The sequence below is a fragment of the Plectropomus leopardus genome, chromosome 22, assembly GCF_008729295.1.
Source record: "Plectropomus leopardus isolate mb chromosome 22, YSFRI_Pleo_2.0, whole genome shotgun sequence".
NCBI classification, from domain to species: domain Eukaryota; kingdom Metazoa; phylum Chordata; class Actinopteri; order Perciformes; family Serranidae; genus Plectropomus; species Plectropomus leopardus.
This window is the reverse complement of record NC_056484.1, coordinates 14,552,322-14,575,721: the sequence shown is the minus strand read 5'-3', so window position 1 is coordinate 14,575,721 and position 23,400 is coordinate 14,552,322. Positions and strand designations below refer to the sequence as shown.

At 42.7% G+C, this 23,400-nt stretch overlaps 1 protein-coding gene across 9 annotated transcripts in view; it reads right to left on the bottom strand.

Moving 5' to 3' along the window:
• sox5 (SRY-box transcription factor 5) overlaps positions 1–23,400 on the bottom strand; it is a 105,716-nt gene that overhangs the window by 60,492 nt on the left and 21,824 nt on the right. For 8 of the 9 annotated variants that reach the window (XM_042511192.1, XM_042511193.1, XM_042511198.1 and 5 more), the window contains exon 3: positions 23,109–23,331. In XM_042511192.1, the coding sequence (XP_042367126.1) occupies positions 23,109–23,331 (223 nt within the window). Of the gene's footprint in view, positions 1–7,358; positions 7,572–23,108; positions 23,332–23,400 lie in introns of those variants that run through there. The other variant, XM_042511201.1, reaches the window with a different exon arrangement.

The following is a 23,400-nucleotide window of genomic DNA, read 5'->3' as shown; positions in this document are numbered from 1 at the left end:
GGAGGAGGGCCCACAGGAAAGGGCCCTGGCTTGGGACCCGCGGCCGGCCCTTATATCCCGAAAAAACAGGCTCCACATTGACTTGGGCCTTGGCAGCCATGGGGCAGACTCCTGCTACTACCCCCCTTCCCCTCCTTTTCCTTCTCCGTTCTCCTCCTCCCTCCCAAACTGAGCAGGGGTCAGCATTGAATAAGCAATTATACAAGCACTGGTGGAGTTTGTCTGAGACTGCCACCCTGAACACTGAAGTATTGAGATGGAAGGAAGAAGTAACAGAGAGAGAGAGAGAGAGAGAGAGAGAGAGAGAGAGAGCAAGGAGGGATGTGTGGTGACTTCTGTGGGGAAAACACATTCGCTGGCAGCCACAGCAGAGACAGAGAGAGAACACTTACATGTGATCGGAAGATTAGATTATACGCTTGGTCAGTGGCCCTCGGCGTCAGATATCGGCGCACTGGGGCACCCGTTAGTGTGGTATGAGATGCATCAGGCGGCCAAAGTAAGAAGAGTGAAAAAGTTATGATGTTGTGGTGTTGAGGGAGTTGCGATGGATGGGTCAAACAAACTCAGGACTTTCACCCAGGAGACCACTTTTGTGTCAATCAAGTTATTTAACTAACAAGGTAATGTGCTAATATGTGTAGCAAAATACGCTAGCGCAAATGTCATGCGATGTTATATTACGTAAGTGAAAAATGTACTTATTTTCAGCAAAACTATGATGTTGGGTTTTTTTAAACCTAATCACATACTTTTGTTGCCCAAACTCTAGGAAGTACACCTAAAAGAAGTTTTTTACCTATGTTGTAAGGTTATTTTAAAAAGCCATCATATGCATTTAATGAGCAGAAACTGTACTTTTGCTTTTTACAGATTTCTTCTTAGTCATTAGTTCAAGGTCCAATGCATTATAAATAATCATATATTCAATCTTTTTCGAACGTTGGCAGAGAACACAAAGAAATAAAACATACTGCAAGAAAAAAAAACTGCACTTCAGAAAAAAAGCTCTGCGCCAGAAATTCATTGTATTTCAGAATGATATGAGAGCTTTTTTTTTTTTTTTTTTACAAACCTGACAAATTCACTAGTCACTTGTGGTCCAGAATAGTCCCACAACCCACTTTTGGACCATGACCCACCACTTGAGAACCATTGTGCTAGAGGGCTACCTAGACTGTCATAGGGCCACTGACCAAGTAATGGTATATGACATAGGTATGTGCTGCCTAAACACCTTTAACAGACATGAATTATCGTTTTGTTGTGAACAACGACAAACTGAGGTCTGTCCACATTATTCTGAATCTCATAGATGCACTAATCAAAGTTTTTACTTTTAATCTGGGGCTGAAAACACACCCTAACATAGACTCACACTTATAAAGACATGCTTTATCCATACAACCCCAAGCTGTGCTATACAAACAACCAGTGTTAACACTTCACCTAACACAACAAACAGCCATGGTTTTAATGAATACTTGCTATAGTTTAAATAGGGAAGAAATTGTTTCTACATAAATAATATGAGTTAACTAAAGTCTTTCAGTAGTAAGATAGTAACTTTGACAGAACTGATCTTTAACGGAGATGTTCAAAGAAACTTCAGCAAAGAAAAAAGCAGAATTTGAAATACAACTGCTCACTTATTTACACCCTCTTGATACTGCAGCTTTTGCTTTTCAGTCTGGCTTATTCCCCCCCGCACTGAAGGCACCGACACACTCCATTATGAAATGATGATGTTGATATTTTGATGATCAATTCATGTCTGGTTGAGCTGGGCCATGTGTCTGGACACATTTTCATCGATTCCTTCTAAAGACGGTCCAATCGTTCCAAAGCGAAGGGGGCCGTGCCAAGATTACGGGCAGTCTCTTGTCAAAAAAAAAAAAAAAAGAAAAAGAAAAAAAAACAGGGGCACTGTACTGCGGCTTGAGAGAGGAGAAAGAGATAGAGAGGGAGATGTATCAAAAAGCTTTTTGTCCAAGCCCACCTCGCACCACCACCTCCGCAAGGTTAGCTGCTAACAGTACCAATTACTGGCTTGTTGTTGGGGAGAACAGCGCTTGGCAACAGTTGCGCTGTGGCCGGGCCTCTGTGTAAACACTAAAATCCCTCTCCTCCTCCTCCTCCTCCTTACTTTCTAGCCCCTCCCAGTGCTCCCTGTCTCCCACTGAAGCAGAGGATCGCGAGTCAGAAAGAAATGTGCACATATATACTGTATGTGTGTCCCTGGTCGGTCTCAACGTCCACAGTGACTTTAATTCAGAAGCTGCTCCAACTTCAGTTATTAATAAACACCCAGACCACTAGGCAGGCTAAGGGGACACTCTTACACACACATACACAAACTGAAAGTATTTGGCACTCACTCACACAGAGAGCTACATGACATCAACTTCTGAGAGTTAAGAGACTGTTATTCACCGTGCAAAGTAAGTTAAGTTTTTGGGTGAAGCAACAAGGGACATATGGTCCCCCCCTAAAGTACTGTCACAATTGCAGACGCGTCTCTAAACACATTTTGGGGCGACACACCTGTTACAGAAAATCGCACACACACCATATCACTTGCCAAAACACCTAAAGGCTAACCGAAAAAAAGACGGCTTTATTTTTGTTTTTCAAGGAGATGAAGTTTTAGGGAAAAAAAGCTTTAAAAAAAGACAAATTAGCTTTTCTCTCTCTCATGTAAATAAGAGGCCACTGTGCTGCAAAAATATAAAAAGCAGAACTAACACAAAACAACAGATGCAGTGGTCCTTTTTTTTTCTTTCTAATATTAGGGATTGTATGGATGTATATAGCAGCATGTTTCCATTAAATGTGACGTTCTAAGAATAGGCCACAGCACATAAAGCGAACATTTACAAGGGTGTCAGTCAACAATTTAATAAATTGAAAATCCATTTATCTGAATACAGAGTTCTGCCCTTCACTCCACTGCCTTTCCCTAACAGATGGTGTTGTGGGTGCTTATGTCCAATTTGATTTGAACCAAACCCTCAGCCAATTTTTACACTGGCATGAAATCTCAGCGAGCCAGATCCACACACTGGCAGTCAGAAATAGCAGCGGAGAGGGCGCGACATTGTGAAAGAACGATGAAGGGCAAAATCTGGAGCGACATTCGAGAAAGTCGCAGAAAAACTTTCCTTGTTGTTTCATTTCGCTCGTGTGCTGTTTATTTTTTTTCTCTTTCTCCTCCCTCTTCTTCTTCTTCTCTCTCCCCTCCTCTGCATGTTGTTTTTGTGCCGAGCTGGAGAAATTAGCGATGCTATCTTAATGCAGTGTTTTTTGCAGGAGACAGAGAAACGCTCCTTTCACTCACACACACACACACACACACACACACACACACACACACACACACACACACACACACACACACACACACACACACACACACACACACACCATTTTCCCAATTGCCTCTGTGACCTCCATTATCATTAAATGGTGTTTGATAGCATCTAGACATTTGAATCCACTGCGGACTAATTCAGCTCAGCCCCTGATAGCCACTGCCACTGCACCTTATTAGGGACAAGCTATGGGACCCAACACAGATCCCATTTTCATTTTACTGCCTCATACTTTACAGACTGAAGAGACCAAGTGTCAACTGGGGTACTGATAACCACCACATACTGCCCGCTAATTGCCTGGTTAACAAACACAGCCTCACGAGAGACTTTTGAATAGATAATAGACGTTCACACGCAACAATGGGTCATGCTATATTTAAAACTGGATGTATTCACTGAGGATCCTCTGAAAAGCTGCTATGATGAGCCCTTGAATCTAACAGGTGAAAACCTAGTATCTCCTGAATGTAAACGGGGGTTCCCATACATTGTCAGGAACGTGCAAAAACTTTTCCATGACTTTCCAAGGATCCGTAATATCTTTTTCTTTCTTGCCCTACTTGCCCAGTGTTTTTTAAACATCAGATTCAAACTCTCTAATTTCAGCTAGCTGGCATACAGTGGAATGGGAGAGGGAACGCAGGGAGAAAATGAAGAAACATATATGATGGTAAAAAGAAACCATTGTGTTACATCACGTTGCATTTGGTGACAGCTTAAGAACATTGCATAACATGGAATATTATCTGTGGAAAATTATTGCAACATTTCATCAAATGCTGGAAAATACCATGACTTTTCCAAAACTTTTACTGATTTTTACTAATTCCACAACTCTTTCAGGCCTGTGAAATATAATTGGGAAATTCTAGAACTTTTCTAGATTTTGCATGACTGTAGAAACAGTGTTCAAAGTTTTTGTTTTTATTTTTAAAAAGAGATTTTTTTTTTTACTTTCAGCAGGGTTCTCACATATTTTCATGGACTAAATTTCAAAATCTCAAAATGACTTTTTAAGGAACCACAAAACGTTTTTTGTCACCATATCAGATTCATATTCTCTTCACACAGAATTTCAGCTAGCTGGCATACATGGCAGGAGAGACGGGACGTGCAGAGGAAACGAAGAAACATGCATGATGGTAAACAAAATGTCACACACTGACGCATATTAGAGCTTTGTTTTGTTGCAAAGAGTTCTAAAAATGTTATTACACACTACAAAATTTCATGATTTTTTTCCCAAACCTTCATTTTTTACTAATTACATGACTTTTCCAAGTTTTCCATGACCGTGAGACCCCTGTGTAATGTAAAAAATGCATCTTTTTATTATAAGAAAGGTTCCAAAAAAAGGTAATCGACAAAATTTCCAATTTATCAAAACATTATGTCATGTCGACAGTCACAGAAAATAAATGTGCCCTTTTGTTACATTACGTGGAAGTTCATCCAGGGAAAATTACTCTTACAGTTTCATCAGATGATTATTACACATGATCTGATATGTTTTTAAACTGTTTCATAAGCCCAAAAGGTCAAAGAGTTTCATAGGTTAATAGAGCTGCATGATGTAATCTACCAACTAAAGCATGAAAATCACTTATATTAAGTTTTCAGCAACAATTTCTATGCAACTCACAGATCAAAATGTAATTTACGGACTCTCGAAATCTTAAGTTTCATGGGAAAAAAATCAGATTCATATCACTGACCTTTTAAACAATAAGACAAGCCAATTTTTTTTATATAAATCACGCAAAAAATAATAAAACCCTGCAAATTCTACTTCCTCAAATTGATGTCAGAGTGAGGAGAGGGTTAAATACTCAGGGCCGGCACTCTTTTAATGCACGCACATCTCTCCCTGTCAAAAGCATCCTGTTGAAGTAGGCCAAGGCGTGTGTATCGGTGTGTATGTGTGTGTGTGTGTGCGTGTGTGTAAGTGTGTCGTACACAGTGGCTCGGGCTGCTGTAATGGAAAATGACACTTGCAATCTGTCTCGTGGCAATAACCCCTCTTCAGTGCTCTTGTCTCCACTCCACGCATACACACACACATGCACAAGCACACACTCAATGTCTCTGTCACCGCAGCAGCCCCCGGGCCGTCCTTGTCACTGCACAGCTTTATTGCATCACTTTAACGTGACAACAAAAGAAGACATTGTGTATTGGGCCTGCTGTGTATAGGAGGGGAACGGACCCACGCATTAACTACGCGAGAGACAGACGGAGAGCACACACACACACACACACACACCCACAGAGTGCCGCGTTTTCTCTTGTGAGTCGTGACATTTTTCGTCTGCCTGTCAAAGCAATGACAGAGAGACAGACAGAACAGCAAGACACTCCTGACACACTAATGTTGCTTTGCATGTTAGAAGCCTATTCAAACAAGGCTGAGCTGTGACTTTAACCTCCACTGCACTTGTGTGTGTGTGTGTGTGTGTGCACACGCATGTGTGTCTGTGCATGTGAGACTGATGGGTAAAGACTGTTATTTCTGATGCTATCATAGTTTTGGCCCTGTGTTGGCTGCTTGATTGACAGTTGGCTTGGCTTTAGAGTGGCTTTACTTTGCCGGACGGCGGAGGCGGGACCCGCCTATTCCAGTTAACGCGGACGCTGTTGACAAGCACAAACAGACGCACACGCACACACTTCTCCCTCTGTTTATGTGTCTGTTTGAGTCTTGATATCCTTCTCTGTCTCTTTCTGTCTTTCTTCTCTATGTGTGAATGTTTGTTCCATCTGCGATCGGCCCGAGACAGAGCGCGTTGTAAAGCCTTAAGAATAGCCCACATTGTCCTGGGTGCTGCTCAAAGACAGGGCGACAGACATGTGAGAACCATTAGACCAATGGCAACAACAGTCCAAACAGCACTGGAATGCTCTGCTGACTAGCATGTGTGTGTTTCTGTGTGTGTGTGTGTGTGTGTGTGTGTGTGCCTGACCTGTTGGAGCCTTAAGAGTCACTATGCTCCAATTATTTGCTCATGTTGACGTCTCCCCCCTGTAAATCTTTTCCTACTCCCCAATTTTCCTGGCAAGATCATCGTCGTTTGATTGGTTGATGAGATTTGCCTCGTCAATAACGGCAGATGCTGCTGGTTGGGTCACATTTAGATTACTTAACCATCTGTGGCTAACAAATAGGAGCTCAAATTAAATGACAATACCAGAGTTGGTGTAATAATGATATTTACGTGAATTTAAACTTTTTTCTCTTAAATTCAACTTTTTTTTATCGTATTACAAACCAGAGATGTAGGGATTGAAAGAAGTGGGCATTTGGGAGGCAGGCAGCATCTAATGAAAGATGCCATTGAAGTTGTATAATAAAAAATGTAGTTTTTTTCACCACTGGGGACTAAAAGCTACTTCAGTTTGTGTTCCTTATTAATCCCACCTTTTACTACACGTTCGTTCTAAGATTGCAGTTGTGTTAATATTTAAAAAAGCAGACTGAGGGACGCAATTTCACCTCCTTCAAAGGTGCATGGAAAATATGTCAAAGGGGGCGAAACTCCAGCAATACTTGTAATATGTAGAGCAATTTTATTGCAAGACCAACATGTTTTGGCTTGTGATCTTCACTGGGTTCTTCCTGGATGTTGTTCTAAATATTACAAGCATTGCTGGAGTTTTGACCCCTTTTGACTTTGGTGAGCGTTGTCATTTAACACATGCACTGTTCACTTTGTCAAAAGAGTGGTGCAGGGAACAGCGTTTAAGCACTCTTAGTTCCCCGTCTTTAAGTTATTTTGTAATTGTATTTGATTTTTTGCTTTATAGGACAGCTTGGGTGTGAAAGAGGGAGACAGAGTATGACTTTCAGCAAAGAGCAGCAGGTTGGAGTCAAATCCTAAACATCGATTATAGACTTTATTTACTAAATATAGTCTATCTTAACCCTCTGAAATTTCTATCATTTAGAAAAGTCTTAATCATTCTGAGACCGTTTGTCGGTCGTCTTACTTTTCTCGCCGGTGAAAGCTGCCGGCTGTCCCGTTCAGAGGGATGTCTCCGATGCATCGTAGCTCTTTCAGGAGCCTCAGAATCCAGTCTGGGAATTCGGGTGTTTTTACGGGACCTTGTTCAATAAATACATGATGATAGATCCGATATTGTGTGTCTTCCGTCCATATTTTATCCATATTTCGACGATAAAAGTACAGTAGCGTCGATGCTAAACGCCATATTGGTTTCCCATAGTTCCTTTGGAGAGAGGTCAGAGGTTTGTTTTGGTCTTGTCGTCCAATCGGAAGATCGACCAACGCTCTGTATCCGCTTACGTCATGTGGAGCAAACTACACTGTGATTGGCCTAATCCGACTGTATCTATCGCTCTGTGTTATTGGTAGCGCCTCATGCATTAGAATAAACCCCAATAATATTAAGAATGAGACGAGGGTAAATCAGGAGACAGTCTAACAAGCAGCAGGGCCTCATATGGATGTAAACTCTGTGTTGACTGCAGACAGAGCAGGCAGGAGAATCAGGCCCCTCTCTGAAGTGTCAGGAGTGTGATGTGGCCCTCTGCAGCATCACAGATAGGAGCTGCTTTGCAGAATAGCACAGATAATGGGATACACAAACACAACTACAAAAACAAACAAACAAACAAAAAAAACAAAAACAATGGGGCTTTTTTTGGAAAAGTGTGTCCATTTTTTGAACTAACATAATGACTGTTTATTTTTTCACTTTCTGATTCCCAACACTTGGGAGAAAGGTTTTCTACAACAAAAAAGCTTGTAAATAATAAAACCTCCATAATTTCATACACACTTTGCTTACATAACATAATATGCCACTGGCAAAACAGACCAGATCCTGAAATTACACCTCCTTTATTTTGAATTGGAAATCGGTTTTGAATCAAGAATTGATTCTAAATCGAATCGCGACCCCCAAGAATCAAAATCGAATCGAATCATGAGATACTGAAAGATTCACACCCCTATCATTAACTGTTTTCTTTTGACGTTTAAGCATATGTGTAGTATTTACCACAATAATCCAAAATCGAATGGAATGATACCACCGGGTTGTTATCAAGGAGACCAGGGCAACACTAACTTTCTGTCTGACCAACAAAAAAAAGCTCATCCCTGCAGCACTTTATGTCAACCCCCTTTGAGACAAACTTTGTCTGATTGTTAACTTTTTTTCTATAACAAATTATGACTATCAGAAATTCTCTTAGCATGCCCACTTATTGGTAGATTCAGGACTAATATGGCTTTAAATCACTGAAGAGATGACAAATGTAGATCAATGTACAGAGATTCAAACTTGATATACTTAAAGTCTAAATTTGATTGGCATATCTACCAAAACACTTATTAAAAATATAATCGTGTACACAGCATGTAATGAACCATTAGGATGTTTATCAAATCAGTCCTGTGGTTATCAGATTATTCGTATCTTTACCAGTATGAGTTAACTGTGTCAGTTCAATTACACTTACATTATTGATAAATTTCCTACACTCTTTGGCGTTTATTCCTCCCAGACGCAGCTCCTTGCATCAGTGCTTCTTTTCCTCCTGAACATTCCTGTCTGTGTTTGACCCCCCCTCCACCATTCCTCTGACAAAACACCCATGACTCTTTGAGTGGGCTAATTGTCATAACAACGTTTGGCTCAGAGGAGACTGGAGACTACAGTCGGGTATGATAACCTTGGCCATAACCTCGTTAGTGTAATTAAACTAACCAAAAAAAACGGACGAGGAGGGCGTGAGCTAAACTGGGGCACAGTCCAGTTCGGTTTAGTGGTCTAGAAAACCTTGTGTCTGCCCGTGTTTTCACAAAGTAAACTGATACCGGGGGGCAGGGAGAGCCAGACAGAGGGCTCAATGTTAGAGTGCGTTGGGTGTGTGTGCTTTTGGGGTGTAGGAGTGTGTCAGAAAAACCGACATGACCGAGCAAACAAGTGTCCAGTGTCTCAGCGTGGACAGCTCCTTGAACGAGCATCACAAGACTGTCTAGTGTGAAGCTTGCAAACAAACATGAGTACAGTACATGAGTTCAATTTGTGAGAAAGAGGGAGGGAGTGAGAGAGAGATAGAAAGAGAGAGAGAGAGAGAGAGATAAAGATAGATCAAAAATCTGCCAGAAAGAAAAAATTGATTGTGGGATGTTTCTCTCGATACTTTGTGTCTATGAATGCGTTTTTGTATAAAATGGACCCAGATACCAGCATCAACACTTTGAAGCCCACTACCCACCATATGACACACACACACACGCACACAGACGGACGGACAGGAAAGCTCGCAACTCCACCCACGTCCAAGGGAGCCTTAAATAGCACTGTTACACACCTCTTACACACCGCTGATCATTGATATTCATAGTTAATCATCATTTTACTCACAAATTTCAATAACAAGGATTCTAAATTTAAGCAAGCAAAAGGGCTGTGAGCGTAGGACGAGAGTCTGTGCAACAAAAGCATCAGAAAATGGTAACGCACACAGAGACAAATCATAAATGTATAAGGTGAAAGTTTTATGGTAACTTTAACTCTTTGATAACTGAGCAAATTAACTTAATTCATTTCCCAAACATAGGAGAGCGAGAAACAACTTAACAAGAACTGGCCTTAAAAAATAGCAAGACATGTTCCAAGTAAACTACCCAAAAAAAAGGCAAAAAAAAAAAAAAAAGGAGAAAGAAAGGTGCAAAAAACAAACAAGAAAATGACCTTGAGAAAGTGCTAAAAATATATTTTTAGTAACATAATTTTAAAAAATATAAATAACAGAACTAAAAAAAATAGTTTTCTGGACTTTTTTTTACCCATTTTTTGATAATATCTAATTATCTTCCTAATTTTCAGATAATTTGCAGGACATTTCTTGCCAAGTTGTTTTGTTTTTGTATTTCTAAAAGAAATCAAACCAATGCTCTTGTGTTTCAGTGGTTTAAATGCTAGTGAAAGGCATCTTAATCCAGAATGAGAAAACTGATCCAGGTGTTACAGGGTCCAGGTGTAGCAAAATCAGGGATTTCTTTCTAAACATGTTCTAAATATTAGAAAGTATTATACCTTATACCTAAAAATACTATACTAATACCTAAAAGCCTTCTCAATGACGCACCTGAGCCATCTTTACCATCATCCCTTCCCCAAATCTATAAAAACAAATAACGAGCAGCTACAAATCAACAGACTCTTGCTAGCAGCTAACTCAGCAGCGCAAAGCACAAACGTCCCCTGAGCTGAAGAGCGAGCCGCCGCACAGCAACAGTCTTGTTAGCAGCTTAACCAATAGCAAAGTAACATACACATCCTGAGCTGAAGAATGAGAGAGCCAGTGCTTGGTGAAAGAATCTCGTTCATCAGCTTACGTTTGCATAAAGCACACGCACAAAGCAGTGAGCAGAAACTGCCAGCGGCCAGGTAGCCAGTTTGGGTTAAAAGGCGACACTAATATATGATATAATATGAGCTTTCACGTTACTAGCGAACATAAAGCCCCCTGCGTCACAAGGAGGAGAATACTGCTCATTGTTTCATGATTTTGAAACCTCATTTTATGTATTTGTTGATTTTTTAACAATTTATATTTGGCCGGGTGGTTAATAACACATTTTTATGTGTTGTGCCAGACTCATTACACATATTTATTTTTGTTTTACTCAGACTTTAAAGTCAAGAAAAGAGGGATGAGTAATGTAGGAGACTCAGGTGTGTGTACGGATGGGCCAGGATGGATGTTTTGGAGAAAATAAAGGAACAACTGAGTTTTAGGAGGGTGGAAAGGTAGAAATCATGTGTCGCCTTAGGAATGGAGAGTTCCTCCAACGGGGCCAACCTAATACAAACAAGCCGTTTTGAAGGTTTACTTGCTGATTTCAGAAGCAAATCATTAAGAGAGAATGCTTAATTCCTACAATGAGGCCCTTTAAATGATGGGTTGTCTACTGCAACTCTAGGACTTTGTATTAATGATCACTGTAGTATCATGTCAAAACGTCCCTTTTAAACCCACTGACTGTGATGTTTTGGAGAGGCAACAGAAACACACACCTGGGTTACAGACAAGACTGGCGTATAGCAGCTGATTTGCTTTGTCGGTATTACAATGAGCCAAGAGGGCCCTGTATGTGTGTGTGTACATGCGCACGTCACCCTTTGTGTGTGCATGCTTTGCATCTGAGTGTGCGTATGTTTGGATGTTTGTGAGTGTGTGTGTGTATGTGTGTAGGTGACAGCTCCAGCCCCAAACTGACTGGCATCTGGCGGTGGCAGTTGTTTTAACAGCTGAGCTGACAGCATTAATCCGAACGCACCCAAATCAAAAGGAGACAACACCTGTTCACTGCTCCTGAGCCCAGCCGAGGAAGAGACGAGGGGGGGGAGGGAGGAGGAGGAGGAGGAGGGAGAGAGACGGAGAGCGAAGTATGAATGGAGGCAGGGAGTGAAAGAGATGGAGGGGGAGTAATTAGAAGCAGGTGGAGAGAGTGACGGGGACAAAAGGAGGTAGGAGAAGAGGGATGGAGGGAAGGTAGCAGAGAGGACAGACAGGGTAAGGCACGGATGGAGAGCAAGGGATGAGAGGGAGAAGAGAGAGAAGGATGAGGTAGGAGAAAAGGAGAAGCGGGGGGACGATGAGAGCGGGCACGCTGCCAGGCAACACACACACGGCACTCTTTCCCCTGAGCGAAGCGGAAAGGGGCAGTGGGCCAAACGAGGAGGGAGGGGTGAAAATAGAGGGAAGGGAGGGGTAGAGGTGAATGGATGGATAGAGGGATCCCACAGGGAGGGAGGACGGCTGGAGAGAGGAGGGATGAGGAGTGGTGGTGGGGTGGGGGGCAGACAGACAGACGAAGAAGAACAGCAGCCATGTATCCAGAGGACAATCTGAGATGAGTGGCTGGTGATGGCTGCTCTGCTGGCAAAGGAAAAAGAGTGAAGGGGTGGGGGTGGAGAGAACGGGGATGCTTGTCTTCCAACATCTGGCTCAAATAAGGGCCGGGCCGCGCTGTGGGCTCAGGGTCGCAACCCCTGAGGCTGACAACACAGACGCCACCACTTCATCTGCAAGACCCGCCCTCTGACCAGCAAGCCAGGGGTTAATTAATATAGACCCTGTGGCTTCAGAAGCTGAAACCGTGACTGGCTCACAGAGCGGCTGAGTGAGTGGATGTCTGAGTAGCTGAGCGGCTGACTTCTTGGCAACTGTTGAAATGGCTTCCATTGCTCACTGACTAGCTGACATATTGAAAGACTGAGTAACTAGCTGACTGACTTGTTGCTCTCCGACTGACTGAAGTGATAAAGCTACACAACCACCTTGACATCTGTCATATAAGACGCAGCGGAAACGGTAAGGGTGGCCCGTGGGTGGTGATGACGTGGACTGCTGGAGAGTGTCCATTTGCTATCCCTGATGCATCACGGGTAGCTCCTCAGTCAGGTCACACAGGCTGGTGCTTTCGTCATCCCAAGCAAGGCGACATACTGTATATGAGTGTTTTTACTGCTGTGTGTGCAGACACTCAAACAAGTGGTGATACACACCAATCCCACGCCTCCACTCAGGCTGTTAAACCCCTTTTTTGCAACCGTGTCAGGCCTTAAATCCTGCGCTGGACACTGCTGACATGGGTGATAGGGGGCTCTGATGCTCTTACATGTGTGTTGAAGCTGAGATGTAAATTTGTGCTAAGGAGATTGTGCTACTTTGCACACAAGCCTATGGATTAAACGGAGGAAACCGGGGTGTAGCCTCTGTCACATGCAGTATGTAGCAGTTAGGGCACAGAGATGCGCAAACTCAGTCTCTTCAAGAACAGCCACAGCTAATAAGCTCAAATGTATAGCTTATTTACAGTCTATTTAAAGTACATTATAGCCTACAGTAAGCTTACATGCTGCCATGAAGGCACCATAAAATTGTAGATGTGCACCTATAATGTGGGACATGTTAATATAGGTCACATAAACACAAGCAAATGCATTCATATGTGTACTGCAGATGCATATACATGTTTGTATGCAATCTCACTTTTATCTGTTTGAATATTATCATCTTGCCTGGGATACCACTTTTATGTATTTGACCTGGTTAATTTGCTTAAAGTTTTTATTCCTATTGGTTTCTGGTTCGTCTGAGTATTGATTCATGAAACATTACATTACATTTACATTAACATGTAAAATATTGTTCAGTAATGCTTTATTTTCATCAAACGTTAGTCAAACGTTTTGTGTTGTTCTTGTATTTTCATTCCAATTAATTAATAACCTACACCCTTTTTCCTCCAAAAGTCGTGTTCATGGTTCTGCAGTTAAAAAGTATGCCTTTCTGTTTGTTTTTTTCTGGTGTGCCACATTTGACGTCACGGATAGGCCAGGAAACAGGTTAGTATACAGTAGAGAGCAGCATGGAGGCCAGTGAAAATGTTATGCTGGTTACTTTTGTCTCTTACTTATTCAGTCTCTCTCAAACTCGGTCCTGATTAAATACTGAATGATGCTCGAGTGCTGCTTGGATGGATATGTAAGGTTTTTTTTGAGGCATAGTGTCACTGCATCACACCGGAAAGGGGGCTAAAGTTGGTAAGTTTACGTGAGTGTCATATTTTCATTATGGCTGTTTGGAGCCAATCGTAGCTGGAGCTGATAAATACCTGTGACTAATGCAGAGACATCTGACCAATGAGTGAATGCTGATTGTAACCTTTCCCACTGAATTTAAAAGCAGGATGTTAGAAGGTGTCAATGGGTTTTTTGTCGGGTAAAAAACGTGACTCTAGGGAGTCTTCATGTAAGTAAGTCAAAGTAAGAGTCACAGAAAGTCAGCTTAATACACAAAAGTGTGACATTTGACTGTCGGCAGGCACAAAATTCAAAACATAGGAATAATTTAAAATAATCAGTAAGTAATGAGTGAAGATTAACCTGGCTTTAGATGCTTTTCCCAAAGAGTAGTAACAGATTTAAAACTCAAGACAGTAAACTCAACTCTGACTACAATAACCTTGTCCTTTATCTCTTATTTTCTTTCAATTAGGACCAAATTCCATAGTTCTTTCCAGGGAACTTTCTAGGATACTGCAGGACTGTAAAATAAAGGGTTACATATAGCTATATTTAAGCCTTAAATACAAAACTACTGTATGAAAAAAAGGCAGATGGTATATAAAGTCATGAATGCCTAATTTATGAGCCACTTCCACCTGTTCTGCCTCTATATTCAAAGTAAACTTAGAAATGCCTCCATGCACACACACTATAACATTTAACAGAAATGTCTGGAAAGCTCACGGCAAAGTGACAAGTTTTTATATTTTGCTATGGCATCATGTCAAGATGAAAAGTCAAGCGTTTCATTCCAAAATCTGACATCCACCTACTCACAAAGTTACTGCTGGTATGTCAGTAAACTACTTAATGGAAGATTGGTGGAGTTATCTGCTAACTCAATGATTTTCTGTTAAGTAACATGTTTGAGGGTGCAATTGTTTGGCCTTTTGAAAACTGGTTCAACTCCAAGAAGCAATTCCTTTCCGCAGTGTTTCTCAGAGTGTTTTAAGTGCCTTCGATGGAAAGTTTGAAGATTTTTCTGCTGCATTTCATATCCTTTTGATAAAGTAATTGAGGGACAAAAGTCAGTGCACTTTACACAAAACTCATTCATCTTGCGGCCATTTTTTTTGCAGCATAAAAACATTCCTCGGTCTCACCATGGCAATGGGAGAAAAGACCCAAGAAAGGGAAATCGCAGAAATAGAAGAGAACACAACAACAGGGTGAGTTTATGAGAAAGCTGAAAAGATAAATCATGGATTCCACTGATTTGGTCATGGGACGTGGCGCTGAATAGAAGTGAATGGGTGGATGCCAAAACACTGAGGCCTGTCTAACATTTGGGTGTTGGTGACAGGACGCTTTTATGTGGGACAGTCTGACTCACACAAATACACACACAGACACCCAAACATATTCATATGACACACAGGAAATGCATATTACTAATGTGAAGAAATACACATAAATATCCACCCCTACCTGCTTCATCACCGGGTAGCAACACAAGAACACACACATGCACTTACACACACTGTACTGCAGGACAGTCATATTGTGGGTAGGTCACAATAGCCAAGCTATGGAAGCTCTGGCTGATTCATGAACCTCAGGCCTTTGTCCTTAACTTAATACCACGCCGGGAGGCCAATAACACACACAGACACATACACACCATCAGGAGAACCACAGGACCCACTCTCCTCTCTCTAAGCCCCCTTTATGCTCATGTATCGGACAAAAGCTGGGGCACTGCTTTTCCCCCAAAACACACACACACACACACGCACACACACACACACGCACACGCACACTATTCATCTCCTTAATATCGCTCATCTGGATGGGGAAGAATGGTAAAAAGGAGTTTCATCCCACCGATTGTCTCGTGCAAGGCTGAGAGAGAGAATGCCACGTTGAAAAGCAGACTGCAAAACAATTCAATAAGAAAAGTGACTTGAATGCGCCTTTCATCAAGCCAACAATGGCCGGCCCCACAATAGGCCTCAGGTTCGCCCCATGACGTTGCCTGTTTCTCATGCCACAAAAGAAAAAAAAAAAGAAACACGAATTGACTCGATTTGAATTGTGAGCCATGTCCGTGATGATTTTGAAAGTTAACTGACACTTGAATAACTGGAAAGAGCAATAAATAAAAAAAACTGTTCTCTTCGATGAGCGACATGAAGCGTGAGCTCTTCGTCTGCTTCAAAGAGAGTTTTATATGTGCAAAAGGATTATCTCTTTCAATATTGTGATCTTTCTGCGCAAAGAATCATGAAGATTTACTTTTTCTCTGCCAGGTCACAGGATAGGAGGCGCAGAATAAAAAAACAACACACGCAGTTCAAATCATCTTCACAAGGGTTTGAAAGCAGAGTAAGTCTCATAAGCATGATGTCAACTTCTCTTTAGCAAATGCTGACCATGAATTTAGAGCCCTTTAATTGGCGAACGGGAGGACAAAATCTTGCTTCATCTGGCTCGCCTGAACTTTCTTTTTCACCGTAGTGAATAAAAAAATCTCTCTTTCAACCTCCCCCTCTGGTTTGTTTCATTCGCCTTCCCTTTTCCCAGCGCGAGAAGAATGATCGCGACAAACAATGGCTGTGAGAGTCCTGCTGCACTTCATGTTAATTTATACAACTAACTAATTACCGACAAAGGGTGGAAATCACATAAAGACGTTCGCCCGCTCCCACGCTAGGGCTGTGAACCTGCTGCTGTGTGTGTGTGTTGCAGTCCACTAATTCCCCTTAGGCATCTGTGCCTAAAAGTCACAGGTCCATGTGATGACTTGGGTTTTATATGCCATTGTTGATGTTTATAGTGTGTGTGCATGTGTTTGACATAGCCCCCCAGATAGCGGAGCAGTGGAAGGATTAAGCGAAGTGAAGGAGGGGGGTGGACTCATGGACGGATAAACCAGAGACTGCCTCGATCCCTCCACTTCTCTGGCTCTTTTTACCCTTCTCTCTCTCTCTCTCCTTCTTGGCAGAATGTATCCGCCCTTCCCATTGTCACCCATTGGAGTGTACGGAGGCGTGAGGGAGCTCCGGCCACTGTGTGCTTGTGTGGCACAATGGCCTTGCCTAAGTGCTGTCCTATAAAATGCCTCAGTGCTCTCTAAAAGCAAGCCCTGGGTTCCCTCCCTGTCTTGAAAATAGATGAAGTGCTGTGCGTGCATGTGTGAGCATGTGTGTGTGTGACATCTGTCATTGAGTTGGCATTTTCAGTATGGAAACCAGTGCCTTGGAGCAGCGAGTACGCTCAGCTATAAAAACACCATTCTGGTTGACCTCAAGGTTGCCAGTGCGGCTATAAACCTGCAATATCGTGCGTGAGAGTGTGCGTGCAAAGGCTGTGCGTGCATGAGTGCATCCCTTGTTTCCCTGCACGTGTGTTCAGGTCAAGGCTGCGTGGTATAGAGGGCAGGGTCTGACCCCAGAGCTGCACTGTGGCTCAGTAAAACAACAAGAATATTGCCATTTGGTGACCTGGATGACATCACTGCCAGGAGTGGTGACCAACAAAACCACACAATCAAGCTCAGTGCAAAATTATATACGACGCTAAGCTTTCTTTCTTGAGAATATGGCAATCATCATGTCAAATTGGATGTCAGTTTACAAGAAAGTGGGCAAATCAACTACTATTATCAATTACTTGTTTTTCTTACGGTGGGACATCTTAAAGGGCTAGTTTGTGGGATTTATGGGGATATGTTGGCAGAAATGGAATATATTTAATGAGTATATTTTTTGGTGTGCAATTACCTGAAAATAAGGATCTTGTGGTTTTGGATTACTCAGACGTTTATACCTACGTATGGCGTGGGTCCTCATTCAGGGAGATCTCCATGCTGCACCACCATGTTTCTACAGTATACTACAGACTTTAGATAGGACCATTTGTGTTTTCATGTTATCACGTCGGCCACTCTTGTTAGTAGCTCTTTCCCGTTTTAGCTAAACAGCATTGGAAAAACACTGATTTATAGGTTTTTTAATCACCTGGTCTACTTGTTTTGAAAAGGACGAGACCTCTGCGAATAATTCGGCTCCTGGTTAAAAAAAAAAAAAAAAAAAAAAAAAAGCTAATTAATGAAAACTGAAGGAATCCTAATTAGGAGCTCACACTTGGCAAAAAGGAGAAGTTTCAGCTGATTGCAATCTGGAATCCTCACTTCTGGATGCCACTAAATCCTAAACACTGCTGCTTTAATTGCTACAATCAGGTGTTATAGGAGATTAAATCTAAAATGTAGAAAACGGTGGTGGCATTACAGTGATACATTTTAAATTGTTGCTGAATCAATAAAATTTCTATCACAGGTTTTTTTCACAGGAAGTGAAGTGTTGACTCTGGTAGTCCAGAAAACTGAGGGATTTGGCCGCTGTACTTAAATAAAAAGCAAAAAAAATCTGTCATTTTCAGGAACAAAAATCTACTGAAAACTGGCAACACTGCACATAAAGTGATGGATGACTTACATCATTTAGGCCAAATGCAATGTTAAAAGGCTTATCCAGCTACAGATATATATACAGTCAGAGCACAATTCTAATGGAGGACTTGTTCACAGCAGACGTTACACATAAGAAAATAGAGAAAACATAAAAAGTCCCAAAGGCCACGGAGCAACAGTGACGGGTAGATGTAGCTGGGTAGCAGAGGGTCAACAGACGGGTCCAGAGATGGAGCTCAGCTGGCAGTCGATGTGAGCCACTTACAGTCAGAGAGGAGGAGAGGAGAGGAGAGGAGAGGAGAGGAGAGGAGAGGAGAGGAGAGGAGAGGAGAGGAGAGAAGAAGAGAGGAAGAGAGAGAGGAGAGGAGAGAAGAGGAGAGGAGAGGAGAGGAGAGGAGAGGAGAGGAGAGGAGAGGAAAGGAGAGGAGAGAAGAAGAGAGGAAGAGAGGAGAAGAGAGGAGAGGAGAGGAGAGGAGAGAAGAAGAGAGGAAGAGAGGAGAGGAGAGGAGAGGTGAGGAGAGGAGAGGAGAGGAGAGGAGGAGGAATGAGGCTGAGTGTCTGGTGAAAGTCCAGGGCAGCGGAGGCACCACTCCAGGGGCCGAGAGGAACATCTGTGCCCCATTTAGTGATGTTTCTCCTCCTTTTAATTCCCCTCATTTTCTTCTTCTTTTATTTTGCACTTTATAATCTCATTCTGTCTGTCATCAGATGTCTTTTCCCAGCCGGTCTAAAAGATTATCACCAGGCCGTCCTTTGTGGCACAGGGGTCACAAAGGGGTTAAATGGCAAGTCCAAGGGAGCTGTTCAGGTGTGTGTGTGAGTTCAGCTGCACAGGTGTGTGTGCAGCCATCTCTCTCGGGCTTTAACACCAGCTCTCCTCTCGACCCCTTGCCTCCCGCGACGCTCTGCACTCTGCTCTCATTATTCCAGGTAATGACACACACACACGCTCCAGCACGAGCAGCTCGCCGGCGGCCTCTAGCCTCAAGTCCAAACACATAAACACACATACACAAGTCTGTGTCATGGCATTCTTATCTTAGCCGTTCCTCCCTGTCGCTCCGGAAGAATTTATTGAAGACGGCGTTAGTGCATCTGCACGTATGTGTGTGTGTGTGTGTATCTCCAGGGTAGCAGGTGGCCGGTGGAGTAAGACAGGAGATGAATGAAGAGAGCAGGGGAGCGGTGGAGCATGGTTGGGCCAGGCCATGGGGGACAACATGGCGAGTCATTTATTAGAGGCCAACACACACACCTTGCATGCATGCAAAACGCTCCCCCATAACACACACATGCACTGTCACAAATACATATGCAAATACACACACACACACACACACACACACACACACACACACACACATAAGTATACATGCTCCCAAAGGCTTACACACACACTGACCTAGTATCTTCCACTCTCCATTCATCTAGCCTAAGTAGAGCAACACTAGCCACAGACACAGAACTATATCTTTCAAACTTAAGCTGCGTGTGTGTGTGTGCGCGCGCACATGTGTTTGCGTCTAGCTCCAAGCTTGCCTTCGATAAGTCAAGCTTCTCATTCTTTTTCAAGATGTTTATCGTTTTCTGACCCATTTTGTGTCTTTGGCCCCTTGTTCACATCCCTCCTAGAGTTAATGCTCCTACACTCCAAATGTGTGTGTGTGTGTGTGTGTGTCATTGATCCAGCTGGAAGCAGTGTGTGTGTGTGTGTGTGTGTGTGTGTGTGTGTGTGTGTAAGAGAAAGAGAGAGAGAGCAGTAATATTCCAGGCCTTTCATAATGATTAAAGCCTTCATTAAATTTTCATCCCAACCTGCTGTTTGCTGCTAATGGCCTTTGTGAGCCACACAGCCAAACAATAGCTAGCCGGGCACAGAAAAGGGATTTCTATCTCGCGTTCAATACCGCCCCTCGTCGTTTCTCTCCACCACCCCCCCTCTCCATTTCCCTCTGCCTCTCTTCATCTTTCTCTCAGCATCCCTTTTCTTCCTTTACTCTCTTTTCTTTCTTCCTTTCTCTCTTGCTTGGCCTGGGTTTTTGTGTGTGTGTGTGTGTGTGTGTGTGTGTGTGTGTGTGTGTGTGTGTGCTGGGTCTGCAGGCGCTGGGGCCTTTTGTTAGCGCGTTTCATTTAAACGTAGGGCAGATAATGCTCCGGGTTGGTTTGGATGCCGCACCACTGTGGCACTCCGCTAATGGGGTCTGTGAAGACACTGCTCTCTCTCTCCTTCACCCTTCTCTTCTTCCTTCTTGTCTTTACATCTCCCTCTCTCTCTCTCTCTCTTTCTGCGCTGGCTGACTCATAAAGATCCATTATTGTTTTTTTTTTTTTTTTTTTTTCCTGTGCAGCCAGTTCATGAGGTCCAGCGAAGCAGCGAACAACCCAAAACACACCTCAATTACAGCTCAGCTCGACAAACAGCCCATTTTTTTCTGTCTCTCGCTCTCTTTTTCTGTAAAATGTGCCACAACAGGCCTCTCTATTGACTGGAATAAAAACAACCAGACGGCGAGAGCTGACCGGCAGTCTCGGACGCTTTTGAAAAACCTTACAGAAAAAAGCCTGGAAAAATAAGGTTAGCACATCGCAGCTTGAAATGAAAGCCTGTTGATGCACCACAGGAACACACACCAACACATGAACACCTACACTAAAAAGGCAAATACACACTGTACCGCTGCACTGTTCTTTCACCTTTCAGGGGCACCGGTGTCATTCAGGGCTGCATACAGTTCAGAGATGTTTGAATAGAAAAATCTTAGCGCACAGCAGTGATGGATTTAGAAGCTAGAGGAAAGTATGGAAGTGTATAAGAAGATGAAGTGGTTGCATCTGCTTTAGAGGTCTTGTCAATATTGTGGCTCCAGTCCAATTCCTCAGGTCTGTTCAGGTTTTCTCTTTTTTTTAAAAAAACAAGTATTTATGCACTTTGGGTTTGGGTAGGTGTATCACGGGTCCTTATCTAATCTGCTTTGCTTAAAGGTATACAACGCAGGATTGCTGATTTGTTTGTAAACAGGCTCGCCAGCCAAAGTTAAAGTCAAAGCCAGCCCCAGATTCACTCTTGTTTGGCATTTTGCCTCCATATATTTGCATTTTTTGGTGCTGTGTCTCTTGGATGTCTGTGCTTAAAGGTCCAGTGTGTAGGATTTAGGGGGATATTGGCAGGAAGGAGCATTATAAAATAAGTATGTTATCTTTGGTGTAAAATCATCTGAAAATAAGAATTGTCATGTTTTCTCTGTCTTAGAATGAGCCGTTTATATCGACATAGGGAGGCGTCCTTGTCCATAAGGATCGGCGTGCTGCACTGCCATGTTTCTTCACCATCCAGAATGAACAAACCGAACACTGGCTCTAGATTGGGGGGGTGTTAATCATCATTATTTTGAAGAGGAAGAGACCTCTGTGGATAATTCAACTTCCTGTAAAAAAAAAAAAAAACTCCTTACAATCTGAATCTTATGTTTCAGAAGGAAAAAAAAAGTGAGCACACATTAGCAGGAGATAGGCTGGCAGCCTGCTTGAAATGAAAAACACTAATTTGTGACATTAAACTGTTTTGTTCAATGTTTTTACCAGCTTTAATCACCTGGTTCGTTTGTTTTTGATGATGAAGAGAGCTCTGAGGAAAATTCAGCTCCCAATAAAAACCTCCTGAACAATGAACACTGAAGGAATCTTAACCAGAAGAAGTTTCAGCTGGTTGCAATCTGTAGTCCTCAATGCTGGATGCCGTTAGATCACAGTAAATCTTACACACTGCTTCTTTAAGGTCTGGCACCTGGTAGTGACCTCTATAGACTGTTTCTTAGAAAAATCCTGCATAGTATACCTTAAGTGCCCTTGAGCAAGACAGTGAATGCCGACCAACTTCAAGTTACTGTTTTTGAACACTGTGACTGACTTCCCTGTATAGTGCGTGAAAGATCTCCCTACCAATAAAGCACGTTATTTATATTATCCCATCAGATGGACACCTGTTGGTAATCTCCTTATCACATTATCACTATCACATGCGTTTCATAGTGACTTAAGCCCCCATTTATCTGCACAATAAGACATTAGAGCTGGCCATGGGATAATTTTATCTCTTGACTCTGAGTGTTAGCCCAAGGCTAAATTTGTGAATGAAATGTGGGGGCTAATCGAGCTAAGCTATGTAGCCCTGGGCAAAAATCTGGTTTAGTGTCTTTATCAGTGGGTGAAATTGTTATCTAAGGGCTGAGAGAGCATTTTTGTAAAGATTACAAAGGTAGAGGGAGAGGTGGGTTTAACCCTCAATGATCATTTTGCAGAAAGGAATCTTAGTTTCTATCCTTTGAAATTAAATCTAGGAAACATTTGGAGAGTTGAGCTATCCAAGTATGTTCGCAGGCTTTTCACACACTCCGGCATACACTACACACACACATGAACACATCTTATTTGTCAGAGTGTGATAGATATGCAAAGCATGGTGGACAATAGGCCCAAACAGCTGATGCTGTCTGTCTGTGTGCTGGAAAAACAAAGGCTCGCCTCTCATCTGAATGTGTGTGGGTTCATAACAGAGGGACAGAGAGAGAGAGTGATTGAGAGAAAACAAGGCAGAAAGAAAGGGAAGAAGAGAAAAGGGACAACAGAGTGTGTCAAAAAGAGCGGCGCAGAGCCAGAGAGAGTTGCAGATCACACATCTGGCCGCACAAGCATCCTCTTTCATCACTGACCTTCTGGCTCGTTTTTGATCAGCTCCTCCATCTTGCGTTGTTTCAGTGTGTCCACCACGTCTGCCAGGCTGCCCTTACGTCTCTCAGGGGTTCCCAGGGCGCCCGTGGTTGAGCCCCCGTCGCTGCAGGGCCGCCCTCCACCTCCGCCATCCTCTTTGCCCGGTGAGGTAGCATTGTGCTGGGGGTAAGGACTCAAAGAGCTCCCCTTAGTGCCGTCCTGTTCCTAAAAGGAAGCAAGGACAGGAAGGGAAAGGAAGCCATAAAGTATAAGATTTAAACTTTAAGACATAAA